The 25,486-nt window shown below is 43.0% G+C and overlaps 1 protein-coding gene across 10 annotated transcripts in view; it reads right to left on the reverse strand.

Annotated features, from left to right (window-relative positions):
• ENOX1 (ecto-NOX disulfide-thiol exchanger 1) overlaps positions 1 to 25,486 on the reverse strand; it is a 513,658-nt gene that overhangs the window by 28,093 nt on the left and 460,079 nt on the right. For all 10 annotated transcript variants that reach the window (XM_086328859.1, XM_086328858.1, XM_086328857.1 and 7 more), the window contains one exon: positions 9,133 to 9,235. In XM_086328859.1, the coding sequence (XP_086184985.1) occupies positions 9,133 to 9,235 (103 nt within the window). The remainder of the gene's footprint in view (positions 1 to 9,132; positions 9,236 to 25,486) is intronic.

The following is a 25,486-nucleotide window of genomic DNA, read 5'->3' on the forward strand; positions in this document are numbered from 1 at the left end:
GAGAAAAATCATAAAGATCAGAGCAGAAATAAATGAAATAGAGACTTAACAACAACAAAAAGCTGGCTCTTCGAAAAGATAAACAAAACTGATAAACCATGAGCCAGACTCAGCAAGAAAAAAAGAGGGTACAAGTCAATAAAATAAGATATGAGAGAGGAAAAGTTACAGCCTTCACCACATAAATACCAAGGATTGTAAGAGACTACTATGAGCAGCTATATATACCAATAAAATGGAAAACCTAGAAGAAATGGACAAATTCTTAGAACTAAAAGTACAATCTCCCAAGACCAAACCAGGGAGAAACAGAAAATGTTAACAGATCAATTACCAGTACTGTAACTGAGTTAGAATTAAACTCCTAGCAAACAAAAGTCCAGGCCAGATGGCTTCACAGGTAAGTTGTACCATTTAGGGAAGAGTTAACAGTTAGCCTTCTGAAACTATTAAAAAGAAACTGCAGAGGACCTAACACTTCCAAACTCATTCTATGAAGTCAGAATCACTCTGATACCAAAACCAGACAAAGATACTACAAGATAAGAAAACTACAGGCCAATATCACTCATGAGCATAGATACAAAAATTCTCAACAAAATACTAGCAAACCAACTCTAACAATATATTAAAAATATCATACACCATGATCAAGTGGGATTAATCCCAGGGATGCAAGATTTCAGTATCTGAAAATCAATCAGCGTGATATACCACATTAACAAAGACTACAATAGATGCAGGAAAAAGCTTTTGATAAAATTCAACATCCATTCATGATAAAAACTCTAGAAAGTGGGTACAGAGGGAACATACCTCAATGTAGTACATGGATTTTTTTTTTCTCTTGGAAAGTGAAAGAAAGTGAAGTTGCTCAGTCGTGTCCGACTCTTTGTGACCCCAAGGACTGTAGCCTATCAGGCTCCTCTGTCCATGGAATTTTCCAGGCAAGAATACTGGAGTGGGTTGCCATTCCCTTCTCCAGGGGATCTTCCTGACCCAGGGATTGAACCTGGGTCTCTTGCACTGCAGGCAAATGCTTTACCGTCTGAGCCACTAGGGAAGCTTTTCTCTTATGGACTCCTATTTTTCAAAATTGTACTGATACTGGTACCAAAACAAACATATAGATCAATGGGACAGAATAGAAAGCCCAGAAAGAAACCTACACACTCATAGCCAATTAATCTGCAACAAGCGAGACACGAGTATACAATGGAATAAAGATAGTCTCTTTAACAAGTGATGCTGGGAAAACTGGAACACCTACATGTAAAAGGGTGAAATTAGAACGTTCTCCAACATCATACACAAAAATAAACTCAAGATGGATTAAAGACTAAATTTAAGACTGGGTACGATAAAACTAGAGGAAAACATAGGCAGGACGCTCTTTGATGTAAATTGCTGCAATATTCTTTTATATCTGTCTCTAGAAGGCTTAGCTCTGCAGAAGAATAGCTGTCCTTAGATGCAGTCATATCTTGCTGGAAATCAGTAGAGGCCTAACCAGGAGTCTGGAGAGTCAGCAGGGAGAGGTTATGTGAAATCTGGGTCTCCCCCTAAGCCGCTGGGGACAGCTGCCTGTGGGCGGCTGCAGAGGACAGAGCATTTATGAGAAGTGGAGACAGGCAAGACTGGGAGTGGGTGGCAGAAGGCTGATCAAACACTTCTGTGCTTTGGTCTAATGTTTCTCAGTGCCCTGGGATTTTAAAAACCTTTAATTGTCCAAAAAGTAGGTTTTCCCACTTATTTGTTGATTGTAAATACTGGATCTCGCACAGCTTTGTAAAACTGTGTCTTTTTCTCTTAATTTTAAAATTAATTTTTATTGGAGTATAGTCGCTTTACAATGTTGTGTTTCTGCTGTACAGCAAAATGAATCAGCCCCATGTATACATACATTCCCTCCTTTTTGGACTTCCTTTCCATTCAGGTCACCGAAGTGCATTAAGCAGACTTTCTTGTGCTGTACAATATTATTGCGGTGTGGCTCCGACAGTCAAGAATCTGCCTGCAATGCAGGAGACCCGGGTTTGATCCCTGGGGTTGTGAAGATCCCCTGGAGAAGGGAATGGCAACCCACTCTAGTATTCTTGCCTGAAGAATTCCACGGACAGAAGAGCCTAGTGGGCTATAGTCCACAGGGTCACAAAGAGTTGGACACGACTGAGTGACTAACACTTTTCACACTGTACAATATATTCTCATTAGTTATCTGTTTTATATATAGCATCAATAGTATATATGTCTGTCTTATTTTTAACTAAACTGCTGAGACCGCACTTGGCTCTTTCAGTAAGTTGCTCCTTGTATCTGAAATGGCCTTGGAAACTCCCCATCTATCCAGAGGAACTCTATCCATCCTGTAGGACGCCCTCAACTGTCCTTTCATCCCAAAAGGCATCTGCAGCAGAAGCAGCTCCTTCGCTGTGTTTCTGATTTGACTTTCATCGTCACTGACTACTTTCTTTCTCGTTAGTCTATAAAGTTCTCAAGGGGAGAGCTCGTCTCATCAGCACCATCAGCTAACACACGTCTTGGCACATGGTAGGCCGCTAGTTCCTGAAACAGACCCAGAGGTGCCCTCTTCAGTATCACCTCAGATGTTAGTCTCTCAATAAACCGAACCTCTGTGCCTGAGGACAAAGACTCTGCCAATTAAACAGGCTGCTCAGATGATTCTTTTCCACAGTACAAAAGGTTAGTTGCTCAGTTGTGTGTGACTCTTCGTGATCCCATGGACTGTAGCCCACTAGGCTCCCCTGTCCATGGAATTTTTCAGGCAAGAATCCTGGGGTGAGTTGCCATTCCCTTTTCCAGGGGATCTTCCCAACCCAGGGATCGAACCCAGGTCTCCTGCATTGCAGGCAGATTCTTTACCGTCTGAGCCACCAGGGAAGCCCTTTTCCACAATGAAGCCTGGTAATTTTTATGCAGGCTTTTGACAAAAGTTTGTTGGTTTATTGATATGGACATTTGTGTTATGGAAACAAGATTTAGGTCGATGACTCATTCTTTATGGTCAGTAGCCTTCAGACAAGAACACACTCCCTAGATTACTTTTCTCAGGTGAAGCCTAAATAAAGCCTTAACTCTTTTCACTGAAAACACCAAAAAGTTGCCACTCAACCTTCTATAAGTGTTTTTATCTACAGTTCCTTCATCTGCTTTCTAATACCCATGCGTTAGGGGGAACATTCCAATTCAGATGCAGACTGGCTGTGAGCAGGTGGGTTACATAGTGAGAGCGATGGATACGGTGGTCACAGTAGGAGGGGTGGGGCTTGATGTGAACAGTCATCTTGGTTACACATAAAATGTGTGTCGTGACCCAAAGAGGGGCCACAGGCCAGGCCACAGTGATATGTAAAGAAGCCTGCCTGATCATTAAGAATGTGAGGATGGTTCTCAGGGATACGGCTAAGTTTTGAATAACAACTTCATAAACAGAGTTGTTGAGAAGGTTTGGGCTGTATTTGGATGGGATTTACAATGATGACTAGCACTGCTGGGGTGCTGATCAAGGCTGCTGGGAATGGAAATCTATTGTGTTAGAATTAATTAAGCAGGATAAGATGGAGTGATGCAGAGTTAGACTGTCAGCATCTCCTCAGAGCTGTCTGCTTATCAATAAAAAATGTTGATCCATTCTCCTTCCTAACAATAGCCAGGGGTTTCCAACTAAACCTAGCTCCAAAGCTTTGGTTCTAAACCAAAAGTATTGACTCATGCTCTCCCACATGAATTCAACGCATGCCAAATCTAACATGTAGGGCACATGTGAAATGAACCAGGAGTTCTGGCACAGACACTGGGCAATGTCAAGCTGACCTAATGTGTGGTTACTATATAGTTTTGAGATATAAAATGCTACCCTCCCAAACTTCCATAAAAATGTAATTCTGTTAGGTTCAATTATATGCCAACCTGTCTTCACAAGAATCGATTGATTCCAGCAATCAAAATACTAACGTGCTTTCCAAGGGCCTAGCTTCTTTGGTTGAGTTGGAACATAGCACTCAATGCCCATTAATTGTGAAGCGGAAAGTTTGGCAGAACGGTGGAACTCCCAAGAGACTCAGGATGGAAATCTACAAAGATCCAAGTAGTGTTACAGATGAAATCCCACTGATCTTCTTTAATGTACACATAATCTATATGCCTTAAAGACACCACTTTTATAAAATGGTCATGAGAATGCCTAGAAAGAATACACACTTTGGCCCAGATAAATTCATGTCACAAATTAAAGTCACACACAAGGACTGCGCATTGTTTAGGAAGTGCCAGCCTCAGTTTTAAGTTTTCTGTAGATAAAATTCATTTGAGTAGCTTATCTCTCACTCCTCTCTTCCAGGCAATCAAGGCTTGTTCCACTTTGCATTTTTATATAAAATTTGTGTGTCCCAAGAGGGTTTTAACTGAATATATTTGCATGCAGCATATACTATAGGCGCCTAGATATGATGAAGGTTTTGTTAATAAGCATTTCTAATACAAGGGAGATTTTCTGCTGTGCTCCTAGCCTTTTAGAGTGACTTAGGGCAGGCCTACTGTATCCTTGATATGGGTTTAGTTTTTCCAAGGGCAGATTCCAGGGAAATTCCAGAGTACTGCTGACCCCTCCAGATGTATCACAAGTCCAGGGGACTCCCAAAATCATTCTGCCTACAAGTGTTCTTCAGAAAAGAACTAGAATCTCCCCACTCTCTCTAGCTTGCTCCAAAGCAGTTCTGAACCCGCAGTCTGTCATTCTGTCTCTATCACAGTCCTTATCCAGATTCCAGAAGCTGCAGGAGAGCTCTCTATGGCCCCAACATTTGGGTGTCCACAAAATATGAATGGCCAAACTCAACTAGTAGAGCGGCACATTTAATTCAGGGGGCAACTGCAAGATCCATGTCACCAATCTTAGAAACTCTTTCTCTGGAACGTGCCTGGTGGTCCAGTGGTTACGATTCTGCGCTTCTAGCACGGGAGTGGAAATTCAATCCCTGGTTGGGGAACTGAGATTCCACATGCCACGTGGCGTGGTCAAAAATAAAATAATAAAAAAAAAGAAACCAAAAAAAGAAAAAAGGAACTTCTCTCTACTTTTGGCCATTCTTTTGGATGATTACTCTCTCTCTGAGTACAAAATGGTGTAAGTACCTAAGTATTTTGGGTAGGGTTTGGGCAGGAAGTCACATCTGTAATCAAACTTCCATTAAATAAAGTTAAATAAAATACTGAGGTGGAGAGGTAGTGGAGAAATGAAGGGAAAATTAAACTCCCAAATTTAATCAAACTCTAAATCTCGAATCTTACTTCTCGTTAAACAGCCTCATATATTGATTCAAAATGAGTTTCACATCCTTTTTTTTTTTTTGCCCAGCCCTGAACTGCAAATGCTAATATAAGAGACCACTTTGAAAGCTCAAAAGTGAAGGAAAAGTTCTGGAAAATTTGGAGTTGGTTGTACCTAATTTTTATTGAAGATCCTGATTTACAAAATTTATTCTTCTAAACAGACATGAATTTACCCATTTTTAAGTTTTTTTCCCCTAAGATTAGAGACCTCAGTCGAGTTGACATGTTTTAAATGTAACCCTCCCGTTTCCTCCCATTCATCTACATTGTGTAAAGCATTTCTAAACTTCAGAGGTGGCTGACTGAAAAAAATGGTGTGTGGTGTGTGTGTCTATATGGACAGTCCCTGACTTACAGTGGTTCCACTTAATGACTTCTCGACTTTATGATAGTGTGAGAGCAGTGTGCATTTAGTAAGAACCGTAGTTTGAATTTTGGCTTTTCCTGGGCTAGTGCCACAACACCCCCCGTGACACTGGACAGCCGTATCGAGCCACGGCTCCCTGTCAGCCACGCGACCGTGAGGGGAACAGCCAACACGCTGAGAACTACTCTGCACCCTACAGCCAGCTCTGTCTTAAAGTTTCAGTACTGTAGTCAATAAGCTACATGAGATATTCAGCACTTTATTATAAGTAGACTTTGTGTTAGATGGTCGCCTGTTAGCTCATGTAAGCGTTCTGAGGTAGGCTGGGCTAAGCTATGATGTTTGGTGAGTGAAAGAAAAGTGAAAGTATTAGTCACTCAGTTTGTATCTGACTCTTTGAGACTCCATTGACTGCCCGGCTCCTCTGTCCATGGAATTCTCCGGGCAAGAATACTGCAATGGTGGCCATTCCCTTCTCCAGGGGATTCTTCCAGACCCAGGGATGGAACCTGGGTCTCCTGCATTGCAGGCAGATTCTTTAGTGTTTGAGCCACTAGGGAAGTTAGGTGTATTAGATCCATTTTTGACTTAGGTATTTTCAACTTAAGATGAGTTTATTGGCATGTAACCCCATCATAAACTGAGGAAGATCTGTGTGTGTGTATGTGTAATATAAATGCTGCAAAATAAATTTATATATGTAAAATAAAAACTGTGTGTGTAAATATAGGGGCTTCCCTGGTGGCTCACATGTTAAAGAATCTGCCTGCAATGCAGGAGACCTGGGTTCAATCCCTGGGTCAGAAAGATCCTCTGGAGGAGGAAATGGCAACCCACTCCAGTATTCTGGCCTGGAGAATTCCATGGATAGAGGAGCCTAGCAGGCTACAGTCCATGGGATCCCAAAGAGTTGGACATAACTGAGCGACTTCAGTGTATGTGTATATATAAATATGCATATATATGTATGTATGTATGTATGTGTGTGTGTATATAGCTAGCTAGCTAGATTTTATATTATATATATATAAAATCTAGCTAGCTAGCTATATAGTTGGAGAAGGCAATGGCACCCCACTCCAATATTCTTGCCTGGAAAATCCCATGGACGGAGGAGCCTGGTGGGCTGCAGTCCATGGGGTCGCACAGAGTCGGACACGACTGAAGCGACTTAGCAGAAGCAGCAGCAGCTGCTATATAGTAATTATGTAGCTGATATTGTAAATGAACTGTGTTCTCCAAGTAGAACATAAAAGCAGCAGCAATCTATACTGACAGGAAAGAAGTAAAGAAAATGGACACTGTTCCCATTTTTTAAAAACTGCCAAGTGGTTTATATTACTCAGACGTAAAGAGGGAGCGTTTACTGTTGATCATTAAATATGTACTCCAGTCATACCCTAAAAGCACTGTGGGAGAAACCACAACTTTGCCACACTGAGCAAAAGAGAAACTGTTGTCAAGAGTCTGACATATTTTCCAGTAAAAGAAAAATCCAGTTGCCAACTACATGTGGGTTCATTTTGGGCTCCTGGAACCAACAACACATCAGCATGTCTTATGAAACTCATGCACGGCTGTATATCATCACAGAAAAAAAAATAATTGGTTTTCCTTAGAGTATCTCTAAGTTGATGTCATATTCAATAACCCTGTAGTTGAAAAATCTATATGTGATGGATGAAGTCTGGACTGTCTTTTGAGTTTAATTCCTCCCGTGCCAGATTCTCCAGGACCTGAGGTACCTGTAGTTCTGAGGTGAGTGCCTGCAGTATTTAGAAAATGCAGCCACGTGCTACTCCTGCCAGATAACGAACTACGGAAGAACAGTTTGTCTCACGTGGACCGCAGCCTCGTTCCTCACTCCTAACCACGCCGAGGGGGAGCCCGGCTAACCTTGGGACCTGACATCGGGCTCAGTGCCGAGGTGTGGCTAGGTCGGCGCTGTGCATCAGGGAGTGAGGCTGCTGGCTTCGCCTCCTCTGGATTTGACGACTTTGGGAACAGCCTGAAATATACGGGCTACCAAGGTGGGGTCCCCGGCGTGCTACCAACACATCACCATCAGGAACACTTCCTTATGAGACTGAGTGATACCTTTGTATATGCTGATGGATTGGGGGTTTGGGTTTAGCAGATGCAACCTGGTAGATACAGAATGGACAGGCAACAAGGTCCTACTGTCGAGGACAGGGAGCTATACTGTGTCCTGTACTAAACCACAGAGGAAGAGTATGAAAAAGAATGGATACACATATATCCTTCTACTTCTCTGTCTATCCGCTCTATTAATTTTTGAGAGTTTGATATTGAAACTCCAACTAAAAATCTTCATTTATCTACTTAAAAAATAACTAATATATTATGGAACTATATGTAACTTTGTTCTGTATTTTCCAAGTCTCCTGCAAATGTGTTATCATACTTAAATAATTTTAAAGATTAAACAAACAAAAAAGAGTGTGTGTGTGTGTGTGTGTCTGTATAACTGGGCCACTTAGCTGTAGACCGGTAATTAACACAACATTGTAATTCAGCTGTATTTCAATAAAAATAATTTTAAAAAGAACATTTAGAGCTTTCTCTGGGCCTGGCAAAGAAAAAGCCAAGCTTGATATATTTTTTGGGGCAACTTGAATATGTTTTAGGCAAACACCAACTTTCTTCCTTCTTTTCTTTCATGAGCATCTCGTTTCATTTACCTTGGAGAAATGAATCCAAACTCGGGCAGGGAATCCTGGTCAGCTGTCCTAGCCTAGCCAGCTCTGTGGTCTAGATGGCCCTGTATCATTAGTGCTGCAGGTCTGGCCTTGGAGCTGACCTCAGGGCATGGCTGCTCCTGAGTCTGGAGATCTGGTTTCGGGTAGAAGATCCCCTTTGGACTGAATCCAACCCGGCCTCCAGTTGTGGCCACATCTTGAAATCGAGATTTGTAACATGTGACTTGCAAGTTAATCTGTTTTTCTTGTATTCAGTTTTATGTTGGATAACCAACTATACATGGTTGGAAAGTGAAAGTGAAAGTTGCTCAGTCGTTTCCGACTCTTTGTGACCTCATGGACTATATATTCCATGGAATTCTCCAGGCCAGAACACTGGAGTGGGTAGCCTTTCCTTTCTCCAGGGGATCTTCCCAAACCAGGGATGGAACTCAGGGATCGAACCCAGGTCTCCCGCACTGCAAACAGATTCTTTACCAGCTGAGCCACAAGGGAAGCCCAAGAGCAACTCAGGGGCTGGTCTGCCCCTGATTTGTAATGTGTGTAATATAATCTTGATGAAGTTAATCCTATCTTTGACCAGAAGACAAAGCTTTTAAATCATCAACACGTTAGAGGTGAATAACTTAAAAATACTGCTTAAGTGAATTATTACTAACGAGAGAACAGATGAGGAAAACAGAATTTCCTTACCAATCAGCAGAGCTTCTTTCTCTGATTTTAAGCCTTGGCTTCTTTTCTCAGTGTTGTTCTCTCGGTCTTGGTTGACCAATGCGACTGTCAATACATTGATTTCCTATGAAGTCAAAAAACAAAAACATGTAGGTTTTTTGTGCATTCCGACAAAAGCAACGAGGTCTTTTAAAGTCTGTAAGAGAGGTCACTGCTTCTATTTATAGTCGAAGATCAACTTTTATAACTGGCTGGCCTACTTACCCAAGAGTAGAAAAGTAATTCTAAAACTTAGGTTCCCAGCTACTGCCTCTAGTGAACTAAGTACTAAATAACTGAAAAAGTGGCACATTTTGTGCAAACTGTGTTACTTTTGTCCACGTTTTGATAAAACTCTGTTAGCAAAAAAAAAAAAAAAAAAATGACCATAGCTAACTTTAAGAAGTTTTGAAGTATGAAAAATTTTTCTGAAAAGCATATGCAGACTGATTTACAATATTATGTGAGTAATCTGTGTCAGTGTATGAGGACACAGGCCTGTGGGAAGGTCAGATAGAACTGGTAGGAGTGTTTAAGTGGAGTAAGTATATCCTTATACACAACTGCAAAAGGAAGATAAAGCAAAGGTTGGGAAATTCTTTTCTTTGAAAACTAAAAATGAAGAATTGTACAACAAGTTGGTATGGGAGGCTGGACTATTTTTAGTTTTTTATATGGTCTTTTTAATTGAAAAAGAGAAAAAGATTTAACTCATATTGTCCCAGACTTGATATTAGGACTCATAATGGGAATAATTTAATAGAAAATCAAGTTTAATGATCGGAGACCTGTATATATGGGATGGCAGAATCATTAGTGTAGTTGATTCTTGTTGGAGGGCAATTTCTCACTGAAAGATACGTCTCAAAGAAGGACTAGCCCACTGATAAAGAATTAAGGATAGGGGCTTCCCTGGTGGCTCAGTGGTAAAAAAAAAAAAAAAAAAATTCCACCTGCTAATGCAGGAGACATGGGTTCGAGCCCTGGTCAGGGAGGATCCACATGCTGTGGAGCACTTAAGCTTGTGTGCCACAACTATTGAGCCTGTGATCTAGAACCCTGGAGCTGCGAATGCTGAGCCTGCACCCCACAGCAAGAGAAGTCACTGTAATGAGAAGCCCGCTCACGGCGACTAGAAAGTAGTCCTCACTCTGCACAACTGGAGGGAAGCCCATTCAGCAATGAAGACACAGCACGACAAAAAACAAAACAAAAAAACAAAACTGTCATCTTAAAAAAAAAAGAATTAAGGACACTGTTTCCATTAGCGGATGGATTCTGTCAGAAGGACAGAGGGTAGGGAGGCAGGGACAGAGGACAACTTAGATGGTTTGGCCAGTGATCCCAGGATTGGAGCTGGTTACAGCACAGATATTTAGCTAACCTTTACACATTAACAAAGCTGGCCAGATAAAAGAATATAGGAAATTGTTAGAAGCGTGTTGAGTCTGTAAAGAGCACACCCCAACCTGAAAGCATTCAAATTAAGAATGATCGGGGCAAGTCTGGAGCCTGTTAGACACAAAAGGTCATGAGAATGAAAGATGCTCTTATACTTGCACAGAAGGGATCTTGGAAACCAGTCCCAGCAGAAACACAATTCAGAACTTGAAAACAATAAACCCAAAGGTTTATGTAGATGAGATGAGAACACCTGATAAAGAAGAGTCACAGGCAATTCCTTCTGTGATGAAGTGTTTTAAGGGCTAGTAGAGAAGGCAATGGCACCCCACTCCAGTACTCTTGCCTGGGAAATCCCAAGGACGAAGGAGCCTGGTAGGCTGCAGCCCGTGGGGTTGCACAGAGTCGGGCATGACTGAGCGACTTCACTTTTACTTTTCACTTTCATGCATTGGAGAAGGAAATGGCAACCCACTCCAGTGTTCTTGCCTGGAGAATCCCAGGGACAGAGGAGCCTGGTGGGCTGCCGTCTATGGGGTCGCACAGAGTCGGACACGACTGAAGCGACTTAACAGCAGCAGCAGCAGCAGCAGCAGAGATGTATCAAGAAAGAGGACGGATCAACATTAACCAGGATGATGACACTGTTATTTAAGAGAAATATAAATAATGAACTTCAGGGCTGAGTAGAAACAGTATCTCTGAGAAGGGGTGCTCTGTTAACAGCCAGGATGATGACGGGGGCCAAATGAGATCACGAGCAGAGTTTAGCAGATAACAGACCCACATTAGCTGCCAAAACTGAGTGGTGTCCTGGGGCATTGCACAGCTGAGGATCCGGGTTGTTTGGGGAATATGGATCACAGAGGGCAGGCAGCAGGTCAGAAACCAGCAAGAAGAGGAAGGGCAGGCCAGACCAAGGCCAGTCAAGAGTGCTGTAAGGCACCCGTCCTCATGTCCAAAGCTGAAGTCATAAAAGAAAGGGACTTTGAGCAGCCTCCAATAAATGTGGCTCAGTCAACAAGGACTCAGATGTGCCTCACCAGTGACTGTTGCTTTGATGATTGGAAAATTGAAAGTCCTGGGAGCAACTTTCTGTGGAAGTATTTTTTTCAGACTGAAAATGACAGCCTATGCTCTGCTCTTAGTATAAAATCCACGGTTTAAGTCTAAATCCTAGTCTGACCTTAAGGGTTTCATATTCTCTACTTAGGATGTTACAACTTATCTATTTAGTAATTGGGGAACATCTTTTACTACGACACTGGATCACAGGTTAGAAAGACTTAGGCCCATTTCTTAAAAAAAATTAACTGTTCATCCCCCCCCCCACCAAATCTATGGAATATAGAAGGAACTTTCACCATCAGAAGCATAAAATTGTTGTTGAGTCGTTCAGTCCTGTCTGACTCTTTGCGACCGCGTGGACTGCAGCACACGAGGCTTCCCTGTCCTTCACCATCTCCTGGAGCTTGCTCAAACTCATGCCCATTGAGTCGGTGATGCCATCCAACCATCTCAGCCTCTGTTGTCCCCTTCTCCTCCCGCCTTCAATCTTCTCCAGCATCAGGGTCTTTTCCAATGAGTCAGCTCTTTGTACCAGGTGGCCAAAGTATTGGAGCTTCAGCCTCAGCATCAGCCCCTCCAATGCATATTCAGGATTGATTTCCTTTAGGACGGACTGGTTGGATCTTCTTGCAGTCCAAGGGACTCTCAAGGGTCTTCTCCAGCACCACAGTTCAAAAACATAAATTCTTCAGCATTCAGCCTTCTTTATGGTCCAACTCTCACATTCATACATAACTACTGGAAAAACCATAGCTTTGACTATATGGACCTTTGTAGGCAAAGTAACATCTCTGCTTTTTAATATGCTGTCTAGGTTTGTCATAGCTTTTCTTCCAAGGAGCAGGCATCTTTCAATTTCATGGCTGTAGTCATTGTCTACAGTGATTTTGGAGCCCAAGAAAATAGTCTCTCACCGTTTCCATTGTTTCCTTATTTGCCATGAAGTGGAAAATAGAATTTGTATCTTTTATCCCATACAAATTCTTTGCCCTGATAGATGTAACATGCCCTTAAGAATTACATGTCTACTAGTGAAGGTGTCCAGGTGCTTAAGAGACTGAAAACTGGATACAGTAAGTGCAGGTTGGGTTAGGAAGAGAGGTTATCAAGGACAAATTGCTAATAGTGTACAAAGTACACACTAGGAAGGAAACATTAGGATGGGGATCAAGGGTTTCTTCACCGTGAGATCAATAGGATTATGAAATAGTATTCCAAGGGCAGTGGCAAGAACACCATTCACTTGACATGGTTGAAAAGCACTCCAGACTAGAAAATGCACAATAAGTAACAATCCTGCACTTGGCAGGAGAATGAGCAAGATTATCTAATAAATCTTTTCGCCGTCTACCTTTTAACTCTAATTTCTGTGACACTTACAGGGAATCATGAAAGGCCTGGAAGAAGAGGTTTTCAATAACTGGAAACCACAGATGCCATGGAGGGTTTTTTCAGACTTCTGAAAGGTTAGCTACTCAAAGGCAGACATTTCTCCTTTAAGAGTCCTTGTCAATTACTTTAAGAGATGGCCAAAGTAATTTATCCATTTAGAGAAGCTGTTTTTCAATAATTTACTGTGCTAGGTTCGTGCTTTGTTGTTTTGTTTTTGTTCTCCTCCACCTACCAAGCCCCTAAGAACCAAGTACACGACTTCTCCAGCCTTATAAAATCCTCGTTTACTCCTTTCATTATTCCTGTGACCTCCTTAACTTTCATGCTAATTTCTTTCCACCACAAAGTTTCTCGAATACATGGTGTATACCCACTGTGGCTACTGCCTCACCACCTGGAATCTCAGCTTCCTCATTATTCACCCCCTGATACTATCCTTTGAACTGCTTATATTTTTCTCAGTCTTTGTACCATGTGATATTTGACATCACTCACTCATCCCTTCTTAAACCCTCTGCCTCACTTGCTTCTGTTACATAAGAAGTCCTGGTCTTTTTCCTCCTAATTTTTAATTTCATCTTCATTGGCTTTTTTATTCCCTCTGTTGGCCCAGGGTCTTCCATGGTGGCTCAGATGGTAAAAAATCTGTCTGCAATGCAGGAGACCTGGGTTCAATCCCTGGGTCGGGAACATCCCCTGGAGAAGGGAATGGCAACTCAGTCCAGTATTCTTTCCTGGAGAATTCCATGCACAGAGAAGCCTGGTGGGCTACAGTCCATGGGGTCACAAAGAGTCAGACACGACTGAGCAACTAACACACTGCTGGCCCAGTACACATGGATAAAATGGTAACTTTCTTATACTCTTAACTGGGGTACTTTTGCCAAAGCTCAGTCACCACTTTTTCTCCTCTATTTCCTTTGATAAGAGTTCTTTCATTCTTCTGGGTTCATCTATCATCACAGTTCACGCTTTAACTTCTGTTCCTTATCATCAATGGACCCCTGGGCTTGCTTGCTTTATCACTTCCCATTTCAAATTCAAAATGAAAGGTGGGGGGGCTCCCCCAGTGACACAGTGGATAGGAATCCACCCGCCAATGCCAGGGACATGGATTCAATCCTGGGTCCAGGAACATTTCACATGCCATGGAGCAACTAGCCTGTTGCCACAACTGCTGACCCCGCGTGCCCTGAGAGCCACACGCTGCGACTGCTGACCCTGGGTGCCCTGAGAGCCGCACGCTGCAACTGCTGACCCTTCATGCCCTGAGAGCCGCACGCTGCAACTGCTGACCCTGCATGCCCTGAGAGCCGCACGCTGCGACTGCTGAGCCCACGTGTAGCAACTAATAAGGCCCGTGCACCTAGAGGCCGTGCTCCACAACAAGAGAAGCCAGGGCAGTGAGAAGCCGCTGCCCTGCAAGGAGGAGTAGCCCCTACTTGCCACAACTAGAGAAAGCCTGAGTGCAGCAACAAAGACCCAGTGCAACCAAATAAATAAAGAAAAATAAATAAATTCACAAAAATGAGAGCTGGTCGTGAGGTGGCAGAAGGCACCCTACATGCTTAAGTTTTGCCTTGGCTCCTCTACGAACAATGAGTTGACCTTGGGTAAGGAAAGCAACATCTTCAAGCCTCGGATCAATAGTCTAAAAATGAGGGTGCTGGAGAGGGTTCATCATCTTTGAATGTATGCGTCATGGAACCCCATCTCTAAAATTAACTAGGAGCAGATCTCTAGAATTCCCAGTCTATTACTTCTTTCTTCTGTTTTATAATATAGGACTTCTATTTAAAGCTTCATTTAAAGGGATGTCCTCATTTTTATTAAAACATTTTTGATTATTCTTTTTTTAATGTAAATTTATTTATTTTAATTAGAGGCTAGTTACTTCACAATATTGTATTGGTTTTGCCATACATCAACATGAATCCGCCACGGGTGTACATGTGATTATTCTTTATAAAGTCCATTACTGTCTTAAAAATTAATGTAAATGCATATTCTCTGCAAAACAACATGATTTCAGAATAGAAAAAAAGAGGCTTTCTTTAAGGTGCAATTCTTACCCCCAGTATACTGTCTGTACTTAACCATCTGTTAAAACTCTGCGGAGGAGCGTGTGTCAGGGGTGGGGGTCAGGATAGGAGTTAAATACTTATTTACTTATTATTTAAAGTAATACCTTAATAAGTATTTGCCGAGGGAGGAGGGAGGAGGGTTCAGGATGGGGAACACGTGTATACCTGTGGCTGATTCATGTTGATATATGGCAAAACCAATACAATACTGTAAAGTTAAAAAATAAAAACAAATAAAACAAATAATAAAAAAAAAACAGTACAAAAAGGGTTCAAAAAAGTTTAAAATATGTGCAGACTGTGACTTTAGAGGGTAAGAAAGTAACAGTATATGACAAAATACATTCATTAGGAGGAAAACAAAGTTCAAAATTTATAAGACATAATATTTCTTTAAATAAGTGTAAGCAAATTAAATTCAACAGATAATAGTAACTACAAAATATAAAATTATTCAGTGTATTAGAGCAAGGTATGCTTCAGTTACATTATGATGTTCCTCTCTAATTATTTAGTCTGGAATACAAGTCAGTGTTCTCACCTCACACCAGTCAGAATGGCCAGCATCAAAAAAAAAAACAACTATAAACAGTAAATGCAAGAGAGGATGTGGAGAAAAGGGAACCCTACTGCAGTGTTGCTGGGAGTGTAAACTGGCACAGCCACTCTGAAGAGCAGTATGGAGATTCCTTAACAAACTAGGAGTAAAACTACTCTATGACCCACAATCCCACCACTGGGCATACACCCTGACAAAATCACAATTCTAAAAGATACATGTACCCCGATGTTCATTGCTGTACTATTTACAATAGCCAGGACATGGAAGCACCCGAGGTGCCCACTGACAGGTGAATGGATAAGGAAGTAGTGGTACATATACCCAATGGACTATCACTCAGACATAAAGAGCAAAGAATGTGAGTCAGCTGTAGTGAGGTGGGTGAACCTAGAACCTGTTACAGAGTGAAGTCAATCAGAAAGAGAAGAACAAATACCGTACAGTAACACATGTATATGGAATCTGAAAAACAGGACTGACGAACCTATTTACAGAAAAGAAATGGAGTTGCAGACCCAGAGGAGGACTTGCGGACACAGCAGAGGAAGAGGGCAGGATTAACTGAGAAAGAGGCACTGGCGTATAATATACACAACCACGTGTCGAGCAGCTAACTAGTGGGAAGTTGCTCCGTAACACAGGGAGCCCAGCCCGGCACTCTGTGACGACCTCGAGGGATGGGATGGAAGCAGGGAGGGAGGCTCCCGAGGGGGGTGATATATGTATCCAGTCTAGTTGTATACGGATAGTTAATTCTCCTTTCTGTATAGCAAAAACCAATACAGCAATGTAGAGCAATTATCCTCTAATTAAAAAATTAATTAAAAATAAAAGACTGCATCCTTTGGAATGAGTGGAATGTCCTTATTTAAAAAATGTGTGCATCCAGGTCCCTCCTGATGTGGTGCTTCTTCTAAAATTCTATAATGCCTACATTCTAAAATGTCCAGTTCACCTCACCTGTCAGGGCTGCATTTTCTTCTAACTTTTCTCTTTCACTAGTAGCACCATCATCCTTTCACTTGCAGGACTTTGGTTCATCCTCTCCTGCCCCCAAAGACTTTTCTAGATCAGGATCCCATCGAGGATCTGTGAAATCTCTCTCCTGCTTCTCTCCCATCGCCACTCCCAGTGCTCCACTCTCAGTCCGCTTCATTTCTTCCTTGGACCACAGCAGGGACCTCCTGCTTTGTCTCTGCATCTGGCTTCTCCCTCTTCAAATCGACCTTATATGGTATTACCAGATCGGTTTTCTAAAACGCCACTTTCATCTTGTCAGTCTCCACTTTAAAACTCAGATGCTTGGGGACTTCCCTGGTGGCTCAGTGGCTAAGATTCTGTGCTCCAAATGCTGGGTTCTATCCCTGGTCGGGGAACTAGATCCCACATGCTGGAACTGAGACCCAGTGCAGCCACATAAAAACAAAAATTAAAAAAAAACACAACACTTTGGATGCTTTCTGATAACCCGTGGAAAAACGCCAGATTGAGCCTGGCATTTCGGATTCAGTCCTCCCCTTACAGCCTCTCTTCTTTAGATGGTAGGTCCAGATACATTCTTAGAAAACCCTCTCCTCTTTTCTTCACCACCTCCTACATGTATTTTCACACACAGTACAAATCCCGTATCTCTTAGCAGCACTGATTCCAGCCTATCTGTAAGCCTCCCTTATCTCAACACATTTCCTATGTCACTTAGTGTGGCAGTTGCCCACTTGTACATCTGGCATAAACCGAGGATCACCTGTGCTTGCTTCTGCAAAACTGCCAGCTCCTGCAGGGCACTCACATATCCCAGCAAGTGAGGCAGCCTGGCCAGGTGGGACCTGTGTTCCGATTCTGTCCCCATTATTTACGTACTGGATAACTTCAGGCAGGGAGTCTCTGAACTGTCTTACATAAACCACGGAGAACAACGTATGCCTATCCCTCTGGGGTGCTGTGAAGACCAAACGTCATCCGTGAAATGGTGCTTTTGAAGACTATAACTTCTAGGAATACTGTGCCATCACCGTTATTAAGATCATTATTTCCTTTTATTATTCTCAAGACCGACCGGGTACAGAACAGGTGCATATACATACTTGGGGGGGGTACTCCACCTACGGGAGAGTTTTGTGTAAGACCCTGGCTACGGTTACACAAAAGCACGTGTGCAAAAGGGACAAACTGCAGCAGGGTTCGAACTGTGCATAGTCTGTTTTCTTAATGCTCCGTGGCACTCTTACTATCCTGCTATCCTCTGATTTAGAAAGAAATAAAAAGACGCCGTTCTGAAGAGCTGTACGTAAGCACACTCGGTAGCTGATTACTGAATAACACACCAAACGACATCCCCACGCCCCCGCCACACACATCTGAGATAAGGAGACCTCCATCCTGTGGCCCTCCAAGGGCTACTAGTACAAGGTGAGTGAGAGAGTCGTCAAGATTCGCTTGGTCAAGATTCACCGTGTCGCCTACCCACTGCCAACACCACGCCGTGAGACCCTGGTTCCTTCTCTGCCTCCTTTGTTTGTGCCCAGGCCTTAATCCTAGACATCACACTCCATGAAGCCAGGGGCCCTGCAGACAACCGTCAAGATGCCCATCAGCTACTTCAGCAGACTTTACTTAACACTTTTTCAAGATACCAAAGCAATCCATCAAGCGCCATGGCAGTCTCTAGTAGCCTTCAGCTAGTTTGCACAAGATTAGAACCACAGTCGGGGAGGAAGAATGGATTCTTCTCCTGCTTTTCTTTATGAGCCAGTGACTAAGTTGGTTACACGGCAGGTACCCCTGATAAATGAAGGACAATAAATGAAGGCTGATAAATGAAGGATGACCCATAAACAACGGCCTGGAATAGTGAAAGGATATTCCCAGGTGGCACAGTGGTAAAAGAATCCACCCACCAATGCCGGGCACATAGAGACAGAGGTTCCATCCCTGGGTCGGGAAGATTCCCTGGAGGCTGAAATGGCAACCCACTCCAGTGTTCTTGCCTGGAAAATCCCACGGGCAGAGGAGCCTAGTGGGCTACATCCACGGGGTTGCAAAGAGTTGGCCGTGACTGAGCACACACACAGAACGGTGGAAAAACGGTGGATTTAGACACAGAAGACTGGTCCTAAGCGCCACTTACTTGCTGTGGGCCCTCATTTCATTATCCCTCTTTGTTGAAAGTGGGCTTGGTAGTGGATGAGTCCTATAGTCTCTTCTTGCCCCCGGATTTCATCTCTGCTATGTGCTGTTTTCCCTGACTTGGTGCTTCCATCCAAGTAAGACAGCCAGCTTGGCACTGACGATATATACTTACCCTGCATTTCAGTGCCAATAAAAATTAGAGAGAAAAGAAAAGGAAGAGGGAAGAAAAAAAAAAACATTTAAAAAGCAAATGGATGGGAAAAGGATTGTCGAGAATGAGTAGCTGAGTAAGCTTCAAGATTCCTTAAGGTTTAAGGGAATGTAAGAATGGATCAATCCCCAAGAGTGAACATGATGGCAGGGATTTTCTGTGGCTTAGAAGTTCCAAGGACCCACTAATCTTACCAGTTGCTGAAGCTCGGTACCACCAGTCCTGAGGGTCAGGGCACTCCACCCACCTTTGCTCAGCAGCCTTTGATGTCCAGGGTCTGCAGAGGGGAGCCTCAGAGAGACCGTCTGAGAGCAGACGTGTGGCTCCTGCCCTCAGCCAAGAGGCAGGGATTCATCACAGCACTAGCTCATTTTCTGTGCTGGGATGTTCCACCTCATTGAGTTTCAATGCCTGGACTTAGACCCAGAGGGCATGCATCATGTCCTAAGACACCTAAAAGATTTTCTAAGATTTCCAATCACAAAGATTAAAACAGGTGAGAACCGATTAAGAAATCAGCTGCAACTCCACTACTTTGGCCACCGGATGTGAAGAACTGACTCATTCTGAAAAGACCCTGAGGCTGGGAAAGATTGAAGGAGGGAGGAGAAGGGGATGACAGAGGATGAGATGGTTGGATGGGATCACTGACTCAATGAGTTTGGGTAGACTCTGGGAGTTGGTGATGGACAGGGAGACCTGGCGTGCTGCAGTCCATGGGGTTGCAAAGAGTCAGACATGACTGTGACTGAACTGAACTGACTGATTAAGAAAGAGAAAACTCAGGGTAGTTTAGTTACCTGAGATAAAGCACTTCTCCCGGTGGCTTTCTTTCTAGATCATCCTTGGTGATATTTATTTAATAAACACAGACAGTGCTTACTCTGTGTAGGCAGTATTATAAGAACCTTATGGGGACTTCCCTGGTGGCCCAGTGGCTAAGACTCTGCGCTCCCAGGCTCAGTCCCTGGTCGGGGAACTAGATCCCACATGCTATAACTAAAATGATCCCACAATCCACAGTGAAGACAGAAGATCCCGTGTGCCATGACTAAGACCCAGCACAGCCAAATACAGAAATAAGTAACTGAACAAAGAACTTTACACGTACGAACTCATGCAATCACACACGAACTCATGCAATCCTCCTCAGGAAGACTGAGCCCTAGGCGGTCAGCACTGCTGCACTGCCATTTTACAGACGAGGCAAGCGAGGACTGGAGCGGCTGAGCACTTGCATGAGATTACAGAACCAGTAAGGAGCAGACTGTGGACGTGAACCTGTGCTGTCTCCCTCTAGAGTCTTAACCACTGTGCTGGGCTCCCTCTCTGGCCCTTGTAAATTGCAGAATGCCTGTTGAGTCCTGGGCCCCCTCTGTCATCAGTCCTGGCCCACCGGGGAGTCAGCAGGGGCTCCAGGCTGACTGATGAGTGGTGGCTCGGGGGCAGCTGCAAACGCAGAGGGGAGCAGGGAGGAGAGTCGTGGTCCAGGGTTCGCCCTGCCTGAGCCAGCAGGGGCCTGGCTCGGGAGCAGGGTTAGCAGGGACGGGCCTGGCTCTCTGCTGCTATTACGTGGTGACTCCCTGTCCTTTGGACAAGTGTGACTTGTTGTAACCATGGTCCATGCAACAGGGAAGGGTTTCAAAGGCAGGATGCTGGGGCCAGTGAGGAGGAAGAAGATGCTGCATGCATGCCCTCCTGGTTTTGAAGATGTGTGTGGGGGAAAGCTGGGGTCAGGGCATGCTCCAAAGACCAAGGGAGGGCCGTGGGTGGGTCTGGCTGAGAGAGGGAAGAGGCTCGGGCAGGGGGAACACGGGGGAGCCCCAGCCACACTCCAGGTAAGTTGAGGTGATGGGAGAAGACAGAAAATCAGGGGATTCAGAGCCATTCTAGAGGAAGAACGGGGACTTCCCTGGTGGTCCAGCGGTTAAGACTTTGTGCTTCCAATGTAAGGGATATGGGTTCGATCCTTGGTCAGGGAACTAACATCCCACATGCCATGCCTTGCGGCCAAGAAAATACAAAAAAAAAAAAAAGAAAAAATAAAGAATGAACAGATTGTGTGTGTGTGAAGCAGAAAGTCTGGACAACTAGCAGAATAATGACTCCAGAATCAGGGGTCACAAAGAACGAGAAGGACTGGCCCCAGCAGTTGAGAAATATTGGAGGTAGCTGGAAAGTTAACACTTAAACATATAACGAAAGCACTCATAATAAATACTCGAAATTAACTCTGTACTGTTGTTTAACTCTGTCCGAATCTTGGGCAGGTAGCTGAAAGTATGGGTCCTGACCTCAGGACAGCATCTGGGCTGGGAGCGGCTCTCCAGCCACCCTCTGTCTCCGCCTCCCGCAGGTGACAGCTGCTACCTGCTGTACCCCCGCCATCCTCTGGTGTCTCTACCAGGACTCGCGGGACCGTTCCACCTGCAGGCATTTCTCTACACGGACACAGTGTCCTCAGGGGCTACACAGTCCTCTGCACACAGCTAAATCTGCAACCAATATATTTTTTTAAAAGAATAAATAGTAAGTAGACTCGGTAATCTTTGTTGAATTAAATCAAGCACGTCTGTTATTACATGGAGAGGCATAAATTTTGTAGACAAAACTGACTGGCAGTCATAGGATCAGGTCAGTAGCCCCGGCCAGGAGTGATTTACCAGGAGTCTGTTGTTCAGTTGCTAAGTTGTGGCTGACTCTTTGTGACCCCATGAACTGCAGCTCGCCAGGCTTCTCTGTCCTTCACTATCTCCCAGAGTTTGCTCAAACTCCTGTCCTAGACTGGAAGTCTAGGAGGACGACGTGTAATGAAAAGAGAAAATAAACAATGCAGTTGCTCTGGGTATTTTACATCCTTTGGTCCCTAAATGTATTTGTTGTGGCATCATTTTAAAGTAAAATAATTTCTTTACTAGTTTAGATTCAGTTGGTACAAAGTTAATTTTGAGTTTGTATCTGTCGTTATTGCTTTCAATATGTTTTAAAGTATTAACATTTTTGGGGACGTCACATTATAAGCTTATAACTCTTTTCTTTCTTTTTAAAACTGAAGACAATTCTCGAGTTCACTTTAATTTTTAAAACATTTCTTGGCTTTCTCATTACAAATAAATATGTATTTATAAATAAACATATATTTTTAATATAGAACATTGACAGAATATAGATTTTAAAAAATAACTGGAATTCTACTACCCAGTTATAAGCACTATTAACATTCAGTTATCTTACCTTTCATATTTTACATATAACTCTCCTCCCACATACATGCACACATATATTTATATTATATAATATACATACACACATGAATGCATATATACAGTTGTATGTGTGTATATATAGTTCAATTTTTTTTTAATCTATTTTTTAATTGAAGGATAATTGCTTTACAGAATTTCACTGTTTTCTGTCAAACATCAACATGAATTGGCCATAGGTATGGGATTATCCCACAAATACTTTTAATAAGAAAACTCTGATAGGGAAGAGCAATTTCAACTTTGTGATGTTTTCCATTAAATACTAAGAGCATACTGCTGCCTGGATCACAGCTTAATTATGGCTATCACAGTTCACACCAAGCTTAAACTGTGGTCTCAAGCTGGTGATTAGATGACTTTCTTTTCTGGCATAGTTTTGTGGCAGCCACATTAAATAAAACTGAAGTAAATGTAAGAAAAATCACTCTTTTGTCTTCCTTTAGCTCCATTCAGTGAAGCGCGGGTTGCAGTATTTTGTTTTACTGTATGCCACTACAGATGTTGCCAAATGAAAAAAAAAATACCCTTGATCTCAGAAACAGTTGTGTATTTCTCCTCAGTACATAAAAATGTGACCCCTACTACTGTATCTACCCAAGTCCATACCCTTCATAGGCTGAAAAAGTACTGACATGAAAAATCTCCTTAACCAATAAAAATGGAGCAGCAAATAGAAGAAACTAAAGCGAAATACTTCTAAATGTATGTACGTGCATCCAGAATTAGTCAGTTTGATTCATCTTGTATGATACTGACTCTATTGCCGGTAAAGATTAATTGTATTATGGCGCTCTTGGCATGTTATTTTCCCAGTCCATTTCTCAGTATGACATTTCTTATTTTTCTCTGCTACAAAGCACCCACTATTATAATTTTCACCTGCTGAGTTTACATTACTAATGATAATATTAAAATTCAGAGTTTTTTTTTGACCTTTATAGAGGTAAATTAGGTCATGAGAATAGATGGGATGCAATCTGATAAATGGGAAAGAGAGACATTTAATTATGATTAAGGTAAGATCAAATTCCACAGGGCTTGCCCGCCATACTGAGATCTCAGTAAACATTAAAGCGTCTCTCCTCCCCCATGCACCAAAATCCAATTCTCTCTCCTCACGGCCTTCCGGCATATGCCAGCTCTGAGAAATACTCCAAGAATGAAGTGGTCTGGATTGCTGATGTATGGTGCATGATGGATGTAGAATTTGGAGTCCTCTGAACTAAAAAAATAATGGCACTGATAGTCAGCCCTTGCTGAGTGCTTGGTAGCTGCCAGGATCCAGCCCTGCTAGCCTCCCCACTTTATAGATGATAAAATCGAGGCATAAATAAGTTAGTTTCCTAAGCTCACATACCCATAAAGTGGTGGCTCTAAGACCCGGCTCCAGGGAGTCAGCCCGTCGAGCTGACAGAGTCTGACAGGTATAGACAAGAGTCTATACCGCCCTTGTGCAAGGTACTTCTCAGGGAATCACAGCTTCTGGACTTTGCTCAAGTCTATAATCCCAGCCCAAGTCCCTTCCTTGCTGAGAGGACTGAAGCACGTGTTTGGGGATTTCCCTTTTCAGCATCTGCTGTCTCCACAATAGGCCATGGGCTCTCTGAGAATGGGGACTGAGCTGTAGTCACACATGCTCCCAATACACAGCACTGTGTCTAGGACACTACCCTGCCCATCACGTGGACTTGGGTGGACACAGGAGCATCTGGTTGTGAGTAGTCCCCAAATGACTGTGATTTCTTATAAACCAGAATCTGGTGATTCCTAGCTGTATATTCTCCTTTTGGCATTGAATCACAGCAAAGTTCAACCTTTAGACTTAAGTCTCTGGACACATCAGTTCAGTATAATCCAACCCACTGAACCTCCACCACTCTCTTATCCATCAAATATGTATTGAGTATGTACTATATGGTTGGTTTCATGCTAGATAAGATTCAAAGATGGCTAATAGTGCTTCCTACTCTGAAAGAACTTAAGAGTCTAGAGGATGGACAGACACATAAACTATATTAAAACACAGTGTGATGTAACTCTGACAAGCGCTAGCTTTAGGGGCTGTGGAAGCCCGCAGCGGCTTAATCTGGACTGGACAGTAGGCAGCAGCTACTCAAAGTGTGGCCTGCTGAGTGATGGCACTGGGAGCTTCATCAAGTGCAAGTTCTCAGACCTCAGTCCAAACCTTCCCAATCTCTAAGCAGGGCCCAACAACCTGTGCTTAAAAATTCTGCTCTCCTTTTGATTCTGTTGCTTACTAAAGTTTGAGTAGCACCACCGTAGAGAGTATAAAATTCACAGAGGCGCTAACCATCAGGCAAGAAAACTTACACCAAATCAAATCTGTAAAATAAGAAAGCTGGATGAGCAATCCCTGCTACTTAAATTCTAACTTTCACAGCTGGCAAGACTTTTGTACACATCTTACACTGAACTGCAACAAAATGAGCTTAATCTCTGAGATCAGCTGCAGATAATATATAGAAGGAATCACCTAATCAGGCCAAAGAGATTCACAGAGCTGTCTGAATTATGTCCATCAATCAGTAAGTATTAGAAATGTATTATATTACAGATGTGCCTACGTACATAGGCTCATCACTATGTTAGGTTCTGGAACGCGTACCTACATATTATGGGCCCTTAAGGCACTTAAACCTGAGTTGAGGAGCCTATCATATCTGGGTGGTTCAGAATGTTTGAGACAATGATAAATTGTGTGGGAATAAGAAGAAGATGGTCATTAACTTGGGCTGATCCCAAGAAGTGGGAACTCAGCTGGGCTTAAACACAGCAGAATTTGCATTGCGGACCCAAAGCATGACACAAAAGATGGAGGAAAACTGAGTTACCAATTTAAAAAGTCAAACTATTTAGAGTTTTTAGTGAATGGTGCTGGGAAAGATTGAGGGCAGGAGGAGAAGGGGACGACAGAGGATGAGATGACTGGATGGCATCACCGACTCAATGGACATGGGTTTGGGTGAACTCCGGCAGCTGGTGACGGACAAGGAGGCCTGGCATGCTGCGGTTCATGGGTTCGCAAAGAGTTGGACAAGACTGAGTGACTGAACCAAACTGAACTTTGACCTGTTGACTAAAGTCATTTATTTAGGAGACCGGGTCAACAGTTACTCCCAGTAGCAGGCCAATAGTCATTTCTGTTCTGACCAAGGGGACCAACCTGAGAATTGGTCCCCTTGTAAAATGTAAAATGTCCAGG

This window comes from Bos grunniens, chromosome 12, assembly GCF_055505025.1.
Source record: "Bos grunniens cultivar Pamir isolate PY7600 chromosome 12, Bosgru_T2T1.0, whole genome shotgun sequence".
Taxonomy (NCBI): Eukaryota; Metazoa; Chordata; class Mammalia; order Artiodactyla; family Bovidae; genus Bos; species Bos grunniens.